General features: G+C 40.3%; 1 protein-coding gene across 1 annotated transcript in view; it reads left to right on the forward strand.

Annotated features, from left to right (window-relative positions):
- Window positions 1-17,345, forward strand: part of wb (wing blister) — a 222,021-nt gene that overhangs the window by 59,957 nt on the left and 144,719 nt on the right. The window contains exons 2-3 of the mRNA XM_069501061.1: window positions 5,475-5,649; window positions 6,548-6,713. Of these exons, the coding sequence (XP_069357162.1) occupies window positions 5,475-5,649; window positions 6,548-6,713 (341 nt within the window). The remainder of the gene's footprint in view (window positions 1-5,474; window positions 5,650-6,547; window positions 6,714-17,345) is intronic.

The following is a 17,345-nucleotide window of genomic DNA, read 5'->3' on the forward strand; positions in this document are numbered from 1 at the left end:
GAAAATTATTGATGTAAGTATAGTATGTCTAGTAAACAAAATAGTTAAAAATTGTAATAATAAAAAATTGTATGTAACCAGTATTGCACGCCACAAAGTGGCAAACTGTTAGAACTTTATAACAAGTATAACACCTAATGTACCTACACAGTTAATGCAATAAAATTTATTCTATTCTATTCTATTCTATTCTATAAGTTCAAAGTTTTCATAACACGTAAACTAATTGAAAAATCGTATTACAATGTAAAGGATTATTTAAATGATAAGCAAGCTTGGGAATGAGTTGCTTAACGGATTGTGATAGTTCTAATAAGTTTCAATAATTTTGTAAAGTGGTGATAATAAAAAGAATACCCGGCTGAGTTTGTTGTGGGCTCTTCTCAGACCTGGGCGCGTTTGGAACCCTCGTAGCTTTAGTTTTAAGTTTGCGTAATAATTATCACCACTATATCTTAGAAATCCAACATCTGACCATCAAAAAGAGTTATACCTATTTTGAATTAATCATTTGACTTTGATGACATGATACTGGAGATACATGGAGAGGATCTCTCTCCAGTCTCCAGTATCCCTATTGACGGATTTACGTCCTCTGCGAAGTACGTGGCTTCAATGCCTTCGACTTCCATGACGCCAACTCCGGGCAGTTATAAGTACCTACTAAGATTTTTTTTTAATTTAAAATTCCTTGTCAGAAGACCCAATAACTTTTTGTGTCCCGATCCTGAACCCCAGTCCTTACCTATTGACCCGTGGAAGAATAAGTTAACCACTAGAGTAACGAGGCAGTTTATTAATAAGAACCTAACCAGGAATACGGTTAAACAAATACCCGCCATTACCACGTCCGGCGCTGACGTACTGGTAATCATTGAGTAATCAATCAGCGCTCAGACGCAGGAGCTAATCAAAGAGGCACCTAGCACTATCTTTGAGAAGGGATGCCTGGCCATATGTTTTGCCAATATACTAGACCGATGGGTCTAGAACTGTAAGCTAAACAGTGGTGATAATTATTACGAAGCTGAAGTGGCAATGGGCAGGGTTATACTTAGTTTGAAAAGACGAAAGACGTCAGGGTCCAAACTGTAACGGTGCTGGACATCGCATCAGAAACCACAGCGTTAAAAAACCCTCCCAGTCTAGGTACTCGACATCAAACGAGATGCAAGGAGTCGCTGGACAGCGGCGGCGCAAGACGATGACGTGTGGAAATTCCTACAAGAGACCTATGTCCAGCAGCGGGCATCCATTGGTCGATGACGATGAACTTAAGGGTTATGACATATTTTAAGACAAGTCCAAACTTTACCATCTATTCAGAACGCAGGGCTGAAAAAGATGGCAACCAACCCAGCTCGACTAAAGCACGAGAGCGCTGTGTCATCTCGCAGTCGCGTTTCTCAACAAGGGCTAATGTTAGAACGGCTTCCGCAGTGGCAACCCTGAGCAGTGGGCGCTGTCCGCTGTCAGTGTCAGGTCAGCGCCCCCGACACACCCCTGACGGGCGAATCGTGAACGAACTACATCGGACCACTTAATTATCGTCAAATTAATGGTCTTGGCAAAACTACTGTATAGAGAATCTATTTATAGGTGCAGTGGGTTTTTTAACTGGGACATTATGGGGAAATCTAAAACCATAGGAGATACAGGGGAACCGTCTAAGGAAATTTTAGCCATTTTTAGGGTTCCGTATTATATAAACAAGGAACCCTTATAGTTTCGCCATGTCCGTCCGTCCGTCCTCGGTTAAACTCAGAGACTATTAGTGCTAGAAATCTGTAACTTGGCATGGGTATAAATATTAATTACGCCGACAAAGTGCTGAAATAAAATTGTTATAAATATTTTTTAAGGTTAGCTCCCCTACATGTAAAGTGGGGATGATTTTTTTTTCTCTCGTGTACCCCATCGCGTGGGGTATCGTTGAATAGGTCTTTTAAAAATACTGTGGGTGTGGGAACATCATCTTTGATTTCTAGATCCGTTCGTAAAATATGATGTTTTAAAGTGCTAATTTTTATTACAGTCAAGTGCCCCCCCCCTCCCCCCCCTTTATCAGCCAAAAAACTACTGGACGGATTTGGCTGAAATTTGGAATGAAGATAGATTATACCCTGGATTAACACATAGGCTACTTTTTATCCCGGAAAATCAAAAAGTTACGTAAATCCACGCGGACGAAGTCGCGGGCATCAGCTAGTGGTAGTATATAAAAACGTGAAAAAATTCATAGCAGTAGTATATAAAATCACTTTTAAAGGAAAACTATTTGTGGTTTTAATAAATGTGGAAAACACCTAACTTAAAATGTTTCAAATAATTATATTTTATTTTAATTTGGACGCATATTTTCTTAACGAACTGCTCATTAAGTCCTCGGAAAATTCTGAGAATATTTTGTTAGCATTTCTGACGACCTTTGGGTTTTGAGGAAGGCACAATATGGCGGCGCAAAGTTGCATTCTCTGAAAGCTCTCGGGTTCAAATCCTGTTAGTTCAGCTCATTCTAGTTCAGATAATAAAAATGAATGTCTGTCTATCTGGTCCTTACCTTACTATGCATTCGTGTATAATTTAACCAATTGATTGGAAACTTTATACAGTTGTTGTTGCGGCTTGTGGGAAGGTTTAACATAGTACCAATCAACATCAATTTATAGTATGCGACAGATCGATATTGCAATCGGGAAGGGAAAAACGCTACCCGCCATCTTTTTAGGTACATGAGCTGTCATGACGTCACACGGATTGGAAAGCAAAGGTGTTTTCTTAGTAAAATACATTAAAATTTCAATCCATGTGACGTCACAGTCGGAATTAACATGGCGGCTACGGTGTCATGGTTTAAAATGAATTATAAAGTTCATTATATTCATACTAATATTATAAATGCGAAAGTGTGTCTGTCTGTCTGTCTGTCTGCTAGCTTTTCACGGCCCAACCGTTCAACTGATTTGGATGAAATTTTGTACAGAGTTAGCTTATATCCCGGGGAAGGACATAGGCTACTTTTTATCCCGGAAAATTAAAGAGTTCCCACGTGATTTTAGAAAACCTAAATCCACGCGGACGAAGTCGCGGCATCATCTAGTAAGTTTATAAACTGAAATTTCTCTATTGCTTATTGCTAAATACTATCTTGTTTATTACATTTTTAGATTTTTTCTCCCTTGGTGTAAAATACCTACCATATTTTATCTAAATTATTTATTAATGGCAGGATATTGTAGAAGACTTCTTAAAAGCAATACCAACCATACTTAGAACATTAAGATGTCTTTACAGCATCTGGAGTCTGGACCACGAAGTCCTAACGCCATAACAGTTAGATATTACGACAGCGTTAGATAAAATGGGCAAAATTAACCCGTTGCCACTTCCCGCTACGTTTTGAACATCAAAATACTATAATAATACCACTGTTTGACAAGTGTACAGTAGGGAAATAGCCATATTGCCTATTAGTTGCAACCGCTTTCTCTTTATTCTTTAAAAACAATCATTTAGGTCATATCAAATGAGATGCAAATCATCATCATCGTCAACCGATAGACGTACACAGCTGGACTGGTTTCTTGTAAGTTGTAGGGACTTACTTCAACACGCCAGTCAGCCACGTGAATCTAGCAGCTCCCTGCGACTCGTTTGATGTTTTCTCTCCACCTTGGACTCTGTGATAGGTCCTCCAACGCTGTGATTGCCGGTGCCATTCTAGCAACTTGAGACCCCAAAGTCTATTGGATTTTCGAACTGCCCATTGGCACTTCAGCTTCGCAACCTGTTGAGCTATGAATATCACCGATATTCTAGTTCCCCTACGGATCTCCTCATTTCTGATTTGTTCACGTAGAGAAACTCCAAGCATATGAGCTCTCCATCGCCCGCTGGGTGACTCTAAGCTTTCTAATGAGGTATGGTGATCAGATCACAGTAATACAAATGTGCATAAGTCGATTTTAATCTTCCCTTTTAACCTCAGGAATGATGATCAAAGAAATAGCGCAAAGTTCCAGAACTGTAACGTAATTAAGGTGCAATGCAAGCTGGCAAGAAAGAGAGAAAGCAGTGTCTTATTCAACTTTTTTTTTTAAGTTTCATTCGTTCACGTTACGAAGTTTAGAAATAAGCAAGTTAGCGGTTTGCAACGTGCTGCGCCCGCTTCTCCGCTAAAGCTATTTTTGCTCTACGTAAATACGGAATGTTTCCGAACTGTATGATCGCTAAACAGTGGCAATACTATAATTCCTTGCGGCACGAGTCGTAAAGTATGCGATTTATTCCACATCGTGTCATAACTATTATGACTTGCAGTATGGCTTGAACCCGATGTTACTGCGGTCAGGCGACTTTGATACTTGACAGCCAAACTTACGATGTCACTACGGTCAGGCGACTTTGATACTTGACAGCCAAACTTGATTGACTACAATAAATACCTACTAGATGTCTATCTATCAATAAATCTGTGCTATCAAGTACTTTTTACAGGGATGTTAGATGCTAATTTAATTCACCAGCTGAGGTGTCAATTTGACGTGTCAAGAATCAAGATAGGAAAAGCATAGATAAAATATTTTCCTAAGAATTACTTCTTAAAATAGATATTTTGCAAAAGACAGCGATAAAGTCAATGAAAACAATATTTTTATCGCGATTTGTGATTATCTTATTATCAACATAATATTATCATCCGATTTTTAACACTACGTGGCTTAGGCTTTTATCAAAATACTCGGAGGTAGGTGTCCAATGAGCGACCGCCGAGTTTCTTGCTGGTTCTTCCCGGTAGGAAAGGCATTCCGAACCAGTGGTAGATGCATATGAATAAATTTCTGGTCTGGTCTGGTGGGAGGCTTCGGCCGTGGCTAGTTACCACCCTACCAGCAAAGCCGTGCCGCCAAGCGATTTAGCGTTCCGGTACGATGCCGCGTAGAAACCAAAGGGATGTGGGTGTAATAAAAAAACTCCCCCCACCCCGCCGCCTCTCACACCCGCGCAGCCTTTGCGCTAACCCGATGCGGGCGAGCGCGGGTGACGTGCGGGTATGCTGGGCGTCCCCCGCCTCAAACCCCGATTGCCATTTCGACCTATTGCATACTACATACAAAATATTTTGAGCAAGACCCCAAAATTTGAGTTTATTTATTTCATTGATGACATATATCTACTTATGAATTACTAGCTTATGCTCGCGACTTCGTCCGCGTGGACTACAAAATTTCAAACCCCTATTTCACCCCCTTAGGAAAGGAATTTTCAAAAATCCTTTCTTAGCGGATGTCTACGTCATAATAGCTATCTGCATGCCAAATTTCAGCCCGATCCGTCCAGTAGTTTGAGCTGTGCGTTGATAGATCAGTCAGTCAGTCAGTCAGTCAGTCACCTTTTCCTTTTATATATATGGAAGATTTGAACAGAAGAGCGCAGCGAGCGTAAAAAATTTCAAGGTGTGTAATCTTTCACAGGTCGTGCTGTCTTGGATCGCTTGAGCAGTACAACGCTAAGCGAAGTGGCGGTGGCGAGCGAGACGAGCGGGTTGCTGCCTGCGCCGCTTGACGTAGCGCCCTTCTCTAGAGTGACCGCTAATGCCACGTGCGGGGAGCATGGAGCGGAGGAGTTCTGCAGGGAAACACCGGGGAAGTAAGTACAGTAGATTAGTTGAGCAGTACAATGCTGAGCGAGGTTGTAGTGGCGAGCGAGGCGAGCGCGTTGTTACTTGTTACTCGCATTGCTCGGAGTCGCGCCCTTGTCCACAGTGACTGCAATGCCACGTGCGGGGAGCCTGTAGCAGAGGAGTTCTGCAGATAAATGCCGGGAAAGTAAGTACAGTAGATTAGTTAAGTAGTACCATGCTGAGCGAAGTGAGCTGGTTCTGCTTGCGCCGCTTGAAGTGGCACCCTTGGATGCCAATGCCACGTGCAAGGTGCAGCATCAAGAGTTTTACGCCCGTTCAAGTAAGTAGAATATTCTAGTTAACAGCGATAAGCTACTCTGAAAAGGCTATATTATCAAGAGTTTCTGGCTAAACACCTCTCCCGCAACAAATGCCGATTTAAAAAAAAAACCGGCCAAGTTCGAGTCACGCTCGCGCAAAGAGGGTTCCGTACTACAGTCGTATTTTTTCGACACTTTGCACGATAATTCAAAAACTATGATGCATAAAAATAATTGAATAAATCTGTTTTAGAATGCACAGATGAAGACCTTTCATATGATACCCACTTGATATAGTTATCTACTTCGGAAGTTGAAAATACTAATTATTAGTTCATGACCACAATTTAATTTTTTGTGTGTGATGTAACCACAAATTCACGGTTTTCAGATTTTTCCCCTAATGTCTGCTATAAAACCTACCTACCTGCCAAATTTCATGATTCTAGGTCAACGGGAAGTGCCCTGTAGGTTTCTTGACAGACCGACAGACAGACAGACAACAAAGTGATCCTATAAGGGTTCCGTTTTTCCTTTTAAGGTACGGAACCCTAAAAACTTCACAGAAGAATTATTGCCAATTTAAAAGCCGTTTCTTCTGCAGGCGCGGCGTGGCATGTGACGTCTGCGAAGGCCCAGAAGGCTCACCTGCCCGCAGGCACCCTGCCACCTTGGCAGTGGACGGCGACCCCAGCACCTGGTGGCAAAGTCCCATCTTCACTGAGGATGGTGAATACCAGCATGTTGGGCTGGTGGCGACTTTACCTGGCGTAAGTTAGCTATCCTTTAAATTGATGAAAATTTTCTTGATATTTAAAAAAAATCGGGATTTCGTACACAACGGGACCCTATTACGAAGACTCCGCTGTCCGTCCGTCTGTCTGTCTAATGCCGCTATATCAACAAATACTAAGAATTTAATAAATAAAAAAAAGAATAATAATAATAATTTCAAAATTATCGCCTTGATAATTAAAAAAAATAAAAAATGTTATTTCTTGTATGACGATACGCAACCTTTCATGTGCGAATGCGAGTCGCACTTGGCCGATTTATATAGCCCTTGACTGCAATCTCACCTGGTGGTATAGTGCATTCAAAATAAACTGGCGTGTTTCCACTAATTGAGAGCGGCATTAGCAATAACAATAGGATTACATTCAACATGCCACGTAAACAATCAAGGGTAACCAATAAACCAAACACTCATAGAGCCCATTCATTTTTAAACGAGCCGGTTCAACCATTTTGTTGCAAACCAACCAGTGTTGATACTTTTGAATTCACTCGCCACGACTTAATCCTATTGTTATTGCTAAACGGTCTCAAGTGGAAACACGCCAGTTTATTTTGAATGCACTATATTTTTGTTTATGTAGTCTATGATGGAAGCGGGCTAACAAGAGATGATGTAATCTATAATGGAACTGTTAGGTTGGAACAGATAATAATTAATTGGTTCGTATTTAAACTCATAAAAATGGTAACTAATTGTTAAATTACTTTATGGTGCATACAGAATGTGTAATGTGTTACAAAAAACATTAAGTTTAACCGTAAAACGTAGCGTATCCGATACCTACCTAAAATACTCGTACGAAGGTATCATGGGTCGATGCACTTACCCTGTAACCACAGCGTAAATACATACAGTGAGACGACGCTCTTGACGTTTGCGGACGAGCTACTTTACAAAAAAAAACGGGCCAAGTGCGAGTCAGGCTCGCACACTGAGGGTTCCGTACTATAGTCGTTTTTTTATCGACACTTTGCACGATAATTCAAAAACTATGATGCATAAAAATAAATAAAAATCTGTTTTAGAATGGACAGGTAAAACCCTTTCATATGATACCCCACTTAATATAGTTATCTTACTTCGAATATTGAAAATACTAATTATTAGTTCATGACCACAATTTAATTTTTTTTGTGTGACCTTAAATTCACGGTTTTCAGATTTTTCCCCAAATGTCAGCTATAAGATCTACCTATCTGTCAAATTTCATGATTCTAGGTCAACGGGAAGTACCCTGTAGGTTTCTTGACAGACCGACAGACAGACAGACAGACAACAAAGTGATCCTATAAGGGTTCCGTTTTTCCTTTTGAGGTACGGAACCCTAAAAATCGTGAGGAAACCTGCATGCCTGAGAATTCTTTATGATTTTCTCGAAGGTGTGTGAAGTCTGCCACTTGACCAGCTTGGTGGACTTTGGTCAAACCCTTCTCATTTAGAAAGGGGACCCATGCTCAGTAGTTAGCCGGGCGATGTGTTGATGGTGATTATGAAAATGATACGAGAAAAACCGGCCAAGTGCGAGTCTGACTCGCGCACCGAGGGTTCCGTACTACCGTATTTTTTTCGACATTTTACACGATAGGTAAATCAAACACTATGATGTATAAAAATATATAAAAATCTGTTTTTCAATTCACCGGTAAAGCTTTTTCATTTGATACCCCACTTAATATCTTACTTTGAAAATTGAAAATACTAATTATTAGTTCATGAACACATTTTAATTTTTTTTGTGATATAACCAATTCACGGCTCTCAGATTTTTCCCGTTATTACGACTTACGTCCGCTATAAGACGTAGCCTACCTGCAAAATTTTGACAGACAAAGAAGTGATCCTGCAAGGGTTCCTTTTTTCCTTTTGAAGTACGGAACCCTAAAATAGAAAGCTTTTCCTGGAAGTAAAACTTAAAATATTATGCTTCACAGTTTATGCCCGCGACTTCGTCCGCGTGGACTACACAGATTTCAAACCCCTTTTTCACCCTCTTAGAGGTTGAATTTTCAAAAATCCTTTCTTAGCGGACGTCTTCGTCATAATAGCTATCTGCATGCCAAATTTCAGCGCAATCTATTCAGTAGTTTGAGCTGTGCGTTGATAGATCAGTCAGTCACTCAGTCAGTCAGTCACCTTTTCCTTTTATATATTTAGACTAGCCTATGCTCGCGACTTCGTCCGCGTGGACTTCACAAATTTCAAACCCCTATTTCACCCCCTTAGGGGTAGAATTTTCAAAAATACTTTCTTAGCGGATGCCTACGTCATAATAGCTATCTGCATGCCAAATTTCAGCCCGATCCATCCAGTAGTTTGAGCTGTGCGTTGATAGATCAGTCAGTCAGTCAGTCAGTCAGTCAGTCAGTCAGTCACCTTTTCTTTTTATATATATAGAAGAAGATTAAAGAATATTAAATGTAACTACCGAATCACCGACAAACATTGGGATATGCAATCTATATATTATTACGAATTACAGATTTTTAAAGATCCGTAACTTTCGCGAGTTGTTTTAAATATTTTAATTAAATTACATGTCCGATTCCTGAGGTCTTTAATTAGTGGCGAAATATTCAGAGGGCCTCTTTAGTGGGTGCCGCGGACATGAATAATGGGTTAGATATGCAGTGGAAAGAAATTAATTGCATTTTGAGTGCCGCTGCCGCCTGCCATTGATACACTTACCAAAAAACACAGATACTAAGCATCCCAAGTTTCAACTAAGATGATTGACGGCAAGAAAGGGGAATGTCAGGTGGCCATAGTAAATTTGGCCCTTAGTTGCCCACATACCTAATATGAAACTACTAGCAGACCCGCCCCAGCTTCGCTCGAGTGGAATTTAGAAAATCAAGATGAGGGTTTGTAAACGTTCGACACAGATTCAATAAGGGCTGAAGTATTAATGTCATGTTCCTATCCAAGAACACGTAGGGCGCCACTATTTTTTTTTAATAGAGATAGCGAGCAAACGAGCAGGCGGATCACCTGATGTTAAGTGATTACCGCCGCCCATGAACATTTGCAGCACCAGAGGAACCGCCGATGCGATGCCGGCCTTTTAGGAATCTGTTGGTCCGCCCCTTGAATAACCCCATGTTGTAATCTATTGTAACGTTGCCACCCCTTCAACGCACAATCTGAAGACTAAGTAAGTATCCCAGGTAACGTTACAGGTTGAATTTCCAAGCGAAGCCGGGGCCGGTCAGTACCTACCCGTAATACAAGATTTTACGTCTCACCAAACCAAACCAAATTCGAGAGTCGAAATACTTCCGCGTTACAGTAAACTGGATCTTAAATGCCTTGTTTTAAAGCTCAAGTTTGTCTACACTTCTACAGCCAGCGCTCCAAGCGGAAACATTGCGAAATCAAAATCAGTGGCATTGAATATTTGACTTCAATTCAAGGCTGTTTAGGTCCATTTTACTGTAACGCGGAAGTATTTCGACTCTCGAATTTGGTTTCGTTTGGTGAGACGTAAAACCTTGTACTACGGGTACAGCTAGCGAAGGGTTAACCCAGGATAACTTTCGAAGTCCCTCCAAGACAGTCTCTCACAATGTGATCCTTCCTTAAAAAGTACTTGGTGAATGATAAATGGGGTTAGATATGCGGTTTAAAGAACTTAATTGCTTTCCGAGTGCCGTTACCATTGATATACTTACGAGTTAGGTCCAAGAAAAAAGAAGACAAAAATATTTCGTGTAAAAAAGAGATTTTTTGCACAGATGACGGTGAAATACCTATATTTATAGTTAATGTTTCAATAAGTAATTACTTACAATTACTTATCGCACGAAAAACGTTAAAAAATTAATGTTTATTTTTCAGAATACCTTGTTCTCAGCGCTGCGCTTTTTCAACTAATTTTTAAAATTTCATGCCAAGTAGTACCAAAAATGGCATGTTGTTTCAATTTTTCGCTATGTCAGCGATATTTGAATATTTTTAGGGTTCCGTACCTCAAAATGAAAAACGGAACCCTTATAGGATCACTTTGTTGTCTGTCTGTCTGTCTGTCCGTCTGTCTGTCAAGAAACCTACAGGGTACTTCCTGTTGACCTAGAATCATGAAATTTGGTAAGTAGGTGAGTCTTATAGCTGGTATTAGGGGAAAAATCTGAAATCCGTGAATTTGTGGTTATATCACATAAAAAAATTTAAATTGTGGTCATGAACTAATAATTAGTATTTTCAGATTTCGAAGTAAGATAACTATATCAAGTGGGGTATCATAATATGAAAGGTCTTTAACTGTAGGTACATTCTAAAACAGATTTTTATTTATTTTTATGTATCATAGTTTTTGAATTATCCTGCAAAGTGTCGAAAAAATATATAATACGACTGCAGTACGGAACCCTCATTGCGCGAGCCTGACTCGCATTTGGCCGGTTTTTTTTTAAAGATTTGATTTTAAAAATTCTTAATTTTTCGTTTTTTGGCAGGGCATATCAGGTTTTTAATTTTTTAAATTAAGTAGGTACAATTTTTTTAGCTTGTCTCCTTCTTTATTGAGATTGTATCTATGGTTTTCACATCAAAAACCATTGGCCGCGACCATCGATATAAATGATAAGATATGCCCAAACGAACAAAATTTTTCACGGTTTTGGAACCAAATAAATCAACGCCACCTCTTAGATACTAATGAACGACCCGTTTGAAATCCAGACGTCACTGAGGTTGCATTGGTGCTAAAGCACCACTGAGTCGGTGCCATTTTGTTTGTTCAATGGCCCTGTCCTTACGAAGTTATATATAAGTCAATGGCCGCGACCTATACAGATACGTAAATTACAGCAATTACTGCGCCTTCACTGGTATCAGACTAATTTAGTTAATCGGTGTAACTTAAATCGATTACAGTTGAGAAATCTTATCAAAATTGATACGCGCCGGCTAAACTGCCACTATACTCGTTATGTTTTATGTCTGTTTATCTGTTTATCCACTTATATTATTATAAAAAGCCGTGATAGCCTAGTGGTTATGGTGTCTGCCTCCTATTTCGGAAGTTCGGGGTTCGATCCCGGGTACGCACCTCTAATTTTTAGGGTTCTGTACCTCAAAATGAAAAATGAAACCCTTATGGGATCACTTTGTTGTCTGTCTGTCTGTCTGTCAAGAAACCTATAGGATACTTCCCGTTGACTTAGAATCATGAAATTTGATACGAAGGTAGGTCTTATAACAGACATGAGGGGGGAAATCTAAAAACCGTGAATTTGTGGTTACCCCACAAGAAAAAAATTAAAACATATATTGTTATTTTCAACTTTCAAAGTAAGATTACTATACCAAGTGGGGTATCATGATTTATGAAAGGGCTTCACTTGTACATTCTTAAAACAGATTTTTTAATGCATCATAGTTTTTGATTTATCGTGCAAAATGTCGATAAAATACGATTGTCCTTGGCCGATTTTTTCATAGTTGTGTTGCGTTTAAAGCGTTATCGCGTACTACTAACTTACTAAAGATTGTGGTCAAGCGTTTATAAAGAGGAGAAAAAAAACGATATAACCTACATAGAGCAACAATGGATAGAGTCACGGACGCCACCCGTTTTATTTTTTGTCAAAGTAAAAATATTTTGTATCGTGCCATACGGCATACCCACAGCCTCCTATATTGCATACCCCATTCTTATCCAAACGGGTGGTCGACGGAGCTAATTTATTGACCATCCCTACACTTTATCGGTAAAGTTAAGTGCTGTAGCTATTTTATCGATATAGGGATGTGCACGCGCATGCCTACAAAATGTATTGCTCACGATTTTTAAGCGATTAATAATGTTACTACAACCTGCATAAAAAAATTATAGTTAACTAGCTTATGCTCGCGACTTCGTCCGCGTGGACTACAAAATTTCAAAACCCTATTTCACCCCTTAGGAGTTGAATTTTCAAAAATCCTTTCTTAGCGGATGCCTACGTCATAATAGCTATCTGCATGCCAAATTTCAGCCCGATCCGTCCAGTAGTTTGAGCTGTGCGTTGATAGATCAGTCAGTCAGTCAGTCACCTTTTCCTTTTATATATATAGATTTTTAGGGTTCCATACCCGAACGACGTGATCCTATTACTATAAGTCCGTCCGTCTGTCAGCCTATGCAAGCAATCTCCGTGCCAAATTTCGTCAATATCGGTCAAACAGACGGGCCGTGAAAAGCTAACAGACAGACACACTTTTATTTAAAACTATACTACTTATGCTTTGTAACCTACCTAAATACCTAATGTGCAATAAATATAATATTATAAATAGATATTTGTTTATTTATTTATCACTGCTCTCATTCATCATCATATTATATTTGTTTGTATCTTTGTAACTGTAATTAGTAATATTATATAAAATATTCTAACCGCTAAACTTTCCTAGTCCTCAGTAAAACCCACTAGGAAATCATATATGGTCTCCAAGTCACAGGTTTAACCTAGTGTGGAGACCACTAGTAACCGACGCCAAAATAACGTGTTTTTGTTAAATAAAGATATTTTTTTTTTTTTTTTTTTTATTTATAACTAGATTATGCTTGCGTCTTGGTCCGCGTGGTACCACCATAGAACTTTAACCATCGGTGTTTTACAGGATATATTTGGGAGAGCGTGTCCCTCCCTCACCTTTCTACCACCGTACCGCAAGACACCGGGCGAGTTTCCACCCCTATGTCGTCAAAATTCCATCTTCGCGAACGAAACGCTTTGCGTCATCATTCCTTATACGTCTGGAATACTCTTCGTAGATCAGTGTTTCCTGCCAATTTTTTTTTTAATAGATATAGCGAGCAAGCGAGCATGCGGGTCACCTGATGTTAAGTGATTACCGCCGCCCATGAACATTTGCAGCACCAGAGGAGCCGCCGATGCGTTGCCGGCCTTTTAGGAATTTGTTGGTCCGCCCCTTGAATAACCCCATGTTATAATCTAGTGGGAACACCGCCGATGGGAGTTGGTTCCACAGTTTGCACGTGCGTGGAAAGAAGGATCTGGCGCAGCGGACGGTCGAAGTGCACCAGACACCCAGATGGTGAGGGTGAAATTCCTTACGGTGGCGCGCGGTGCGGTTGTAGAAAAAAGAGGGTGGAATGAGGTCAAAATTATAATCCGGGTATCTTTAAAACAAGAGTAAATAGGCACCTTCTAGGCAAACGCGTCCCATCTTAGGCCACATCATCACTTCCCATCAGGTGTGATCGTGGTCAAGCGTGCGCCTATAATGAAAAAAAAGCGCTATTGAGATTCGAAAGTATGGATATAAATGAGGCACTGATGGTAACCAACCAGTTCTATCCTACATAGTTGGCTATAATGATTTAAGGGGCGCCCCGTGACGTCTCCCGTAACGCACGCTAGTAATGGCGATGGTATCGGCATTATATCCTCCCATTTGCCTCCATTGTGCGGCCGACATGACGGCGGGCCATTGTTCCTCAGGATTCACTTATCTTTACAAAAATACATCTTTGATACCTATTTATTGAACAGGCTTTACTAAACCATCGGTCAAGTACAGGATGTTACCATTTGAGTTTTCCGTACTCAAAAGTTTACTCGATATTCTAAATTGTGTACTGAAGCAGTGGGTTAAATAAAAAACCAGCAAGCAGTATAATCGCTCCAATTTATTTATTAATCATTCATCGCAATAATAATCACCGATTTATATTTAATGCTATTTACAACACATTAGTTTTTGCTTACACTGATGTATTTATTACTGTTTATTTATATCACTATTAATTTGCATTGATTTACTTGTCACAATTTCTACTTACACTGAATTTACCGATTAACTAATATTTAGAACACAAACTGGCATAGTTTTTGCTGACACCGTGTTACGTACAATAATATCTCTCGAAATGAGCTCTCATGGCTTTTTAAAGCTGTATCCCTACCGAAGGCGTCCGGTAGGTGGGCTGTGATTCGCTGTTTGGCTGCGGTTGGCGGTGATTCGCTGTCAGTGGCGGTAAGTGGCTGTCATTGGCTGTGATAGACCGGCTTGGCAGTGATTAGCCGGCCTCACATAGGTTGGCTCGGGTTGGCTCGGATTGGCTCGGGTTGGCTCAAGTGTGTGGCGTAACAGTACATAACTCAATATAATATGTATAACTCCGAAAAGTTAGACTGTGCGTCCCGGATCGAACTAGTATGGAAGTAGGGATGAGCTCAGTCACTGTAATATTATGATGGTCCTTTTTCTACAACTGCACCGCGTGCCACCGTAAGCAATTTCACCGTCACCACCTGGGTGTCTAGTGCAATTCGACCGTCCGTTGTACCAGATTCTTCTTTCCACGCACATGCAAACTATGGAACCAACTCCCATCGGCGGTGTTCCCACTAGATTACAAGTTACAACATGGGGTTATTCAAGGGGCGGACCAACAAATTCCTAAAAGGCCGGCATGGATGTTATACCATTTTAGTTTTCCGTAGATCATTTCCCCTCCAATTCGGTATTTGACAGCTAGTCAAATCAGTAACTTCTCAATCAGTAACTAATCAAACGTCAAAACACGCACGTAGTATGCGAAATTCTATGAAATACAGCTACAATGTCACGATCGCAATCACCTTTAGTTGACGCACGCTCACTATTTGCTACAATGCATTATTGCACAAGAATAGCACAAATTCAGCCTATCACAACAATTGAGATTGTAATAATGATTGATCAGGCAGTCAGTCAGTCACCTTTTCGTTTCATATATTAAGATTATTTAATCCATTTTATCTTAGTAACCGCAAAGAAAACTGTTTTTCCACAGCATCTTCTAATGTAAAGGCCATAGAGCTATCTCGCGAGATGCGAGATAACCTGATTGATGGTGCTTATCAGTTTTGGTTCTACCATCCACTTTAATTAAACTATTTCTTAGTTTTATCTATCATCCTAATTGGCTTTTGTACAATTTTATCCGTTGTTAGATATTGAAGAATTTATTAGATCGTCATGATATCTAGATCTATCTAAATCCATACTTGTATAATAATCAAAAATTGCAAAAAAACGAATAAAATAAAACAAATACCGAATTGGAGGGGAAATGATCTACGGAAAACTAAAATGGTATAACATCCATGCCGGCCTTTTAGGAATTTGTTGGTCCGCCCCTTGAATAACCCCATGTTGTAACTTGTAATCTAGTGGGAACACCGCCGATGGGAGTTGGTTCCACAGTTTGCACGTGCGTGGAAAGAAGGATCTGGCGCAGCGGACGGTCGAAGTGCACCAGACACCCAGATGGTGAGGGTGAAATTCCTTACGGTGGCGCGCGGTGCGGTTGTAGAAAAAAGAGGGTGGAATGAGGTCAAAATTATAATCCGGGTATCTTTAAAACAAGAGTAAATAGGCACCTTCTAGGCAAACGCGTCCCATCTTAGGCCACATCATCACTTCCCATCAGGTGTGATCGTGGTCAAGCGTGCGCCTATAATGAAAAAAAAGCGCTATTGAGATTCGAAAGTATGGATATAAATGAGGCACTGATGGTAACCAACCAGTTCTATCCTACATAGTTGGCTATAATGATTTAAGGGGCGCCCCGTGACGTCTCCCGTAACGCACGCTAGTAATGGCGATGGTATCGGCATTATATCCTCCCATTTGCCTCCATTGTGCGGCCGACATGACGGCGGGCCATTGTTCCTCAGGATTCACTTATCTTTACAAAAATACATCTTTGATACCTATTTATTGAACAGGCTTTACTAAACCATCGGTCAAGTACAGGATGTTACCATTTGAGTTTTCCGTACTCAAAAGTTTACTCGATATTCTAAATTGTGTACTGAAGCAGTGGGTTAAATAAAAAACCAGCAAGCAGTATAATCGCTCCAATTTATTTATTAATCATTCATCGCAATAATAATCACCGATTTATATTTAATGCTATTTACAACACATTAGTTTTTGCTTACACTGATGTATTTATTACTGTTTATTTATATCACTATTAATTTGCATTGATTTACTTGTCACAATTTCTACTTACACTGAATTTACCGATTAACTAATATTTAGAACACAAACTGGCATAGTTTTTGCTGACACCGTGTTACGTACAATAATATCTCTCGAAATGAGCTCTCATGGCTTTTTAAAGCTGTATCCCTACCGAAGGCGTCCGGTAGGTGGGCTGTGATTCGCTGTTTGGCTGCGGTTGGCGGTGATTCGCTGTCAGTGGCGGTAAGTGGCTGTCATTGGCTGTGATAGACCGGCTTGGCAGTGATTAGCCGGCCTCACATAGGTTGGCTCGGGTTGGCTCGGATTGGCTCGGGTTGGCTCAAGTGTGTGGCGTAACAGTACATAACTCAATATAATATGTATAACTCCGAAAAGTTAGACTGTGCGTCCCGGATCGAACTAGAATGGAAGTAGGGATGAGCTCAGTCACTGTAATATTATGATGGTCCTTTTTCTACAACTGCACCGCGTGCCACCGTAAGCAATTTCACCGTCACCACCTGGGTGTCTAGTGCAATTCAACCGTCCGTTGTGCCAGATCCTTCTTTCCACGCACATGCAAACTATAGAACCAACTCCCATCGGCGGTGTTCCCACTAGATTACAAGTTACAACATGG

The sequence above is a fragment of the Maniola hyperantus genome, chromosome 1 (genome assembly GCF_902806685.2).
Source record: "Maniola hyperantus chromosome 1, iAphHyp1.2, whole genome shotgun sequence".
Lineage (NCBI taxonomy): Eukaryota > Metazoa > Arthropoda > Insecta > Lepidoptera > Nymphalidae > Maniola > Maniola hyperantus.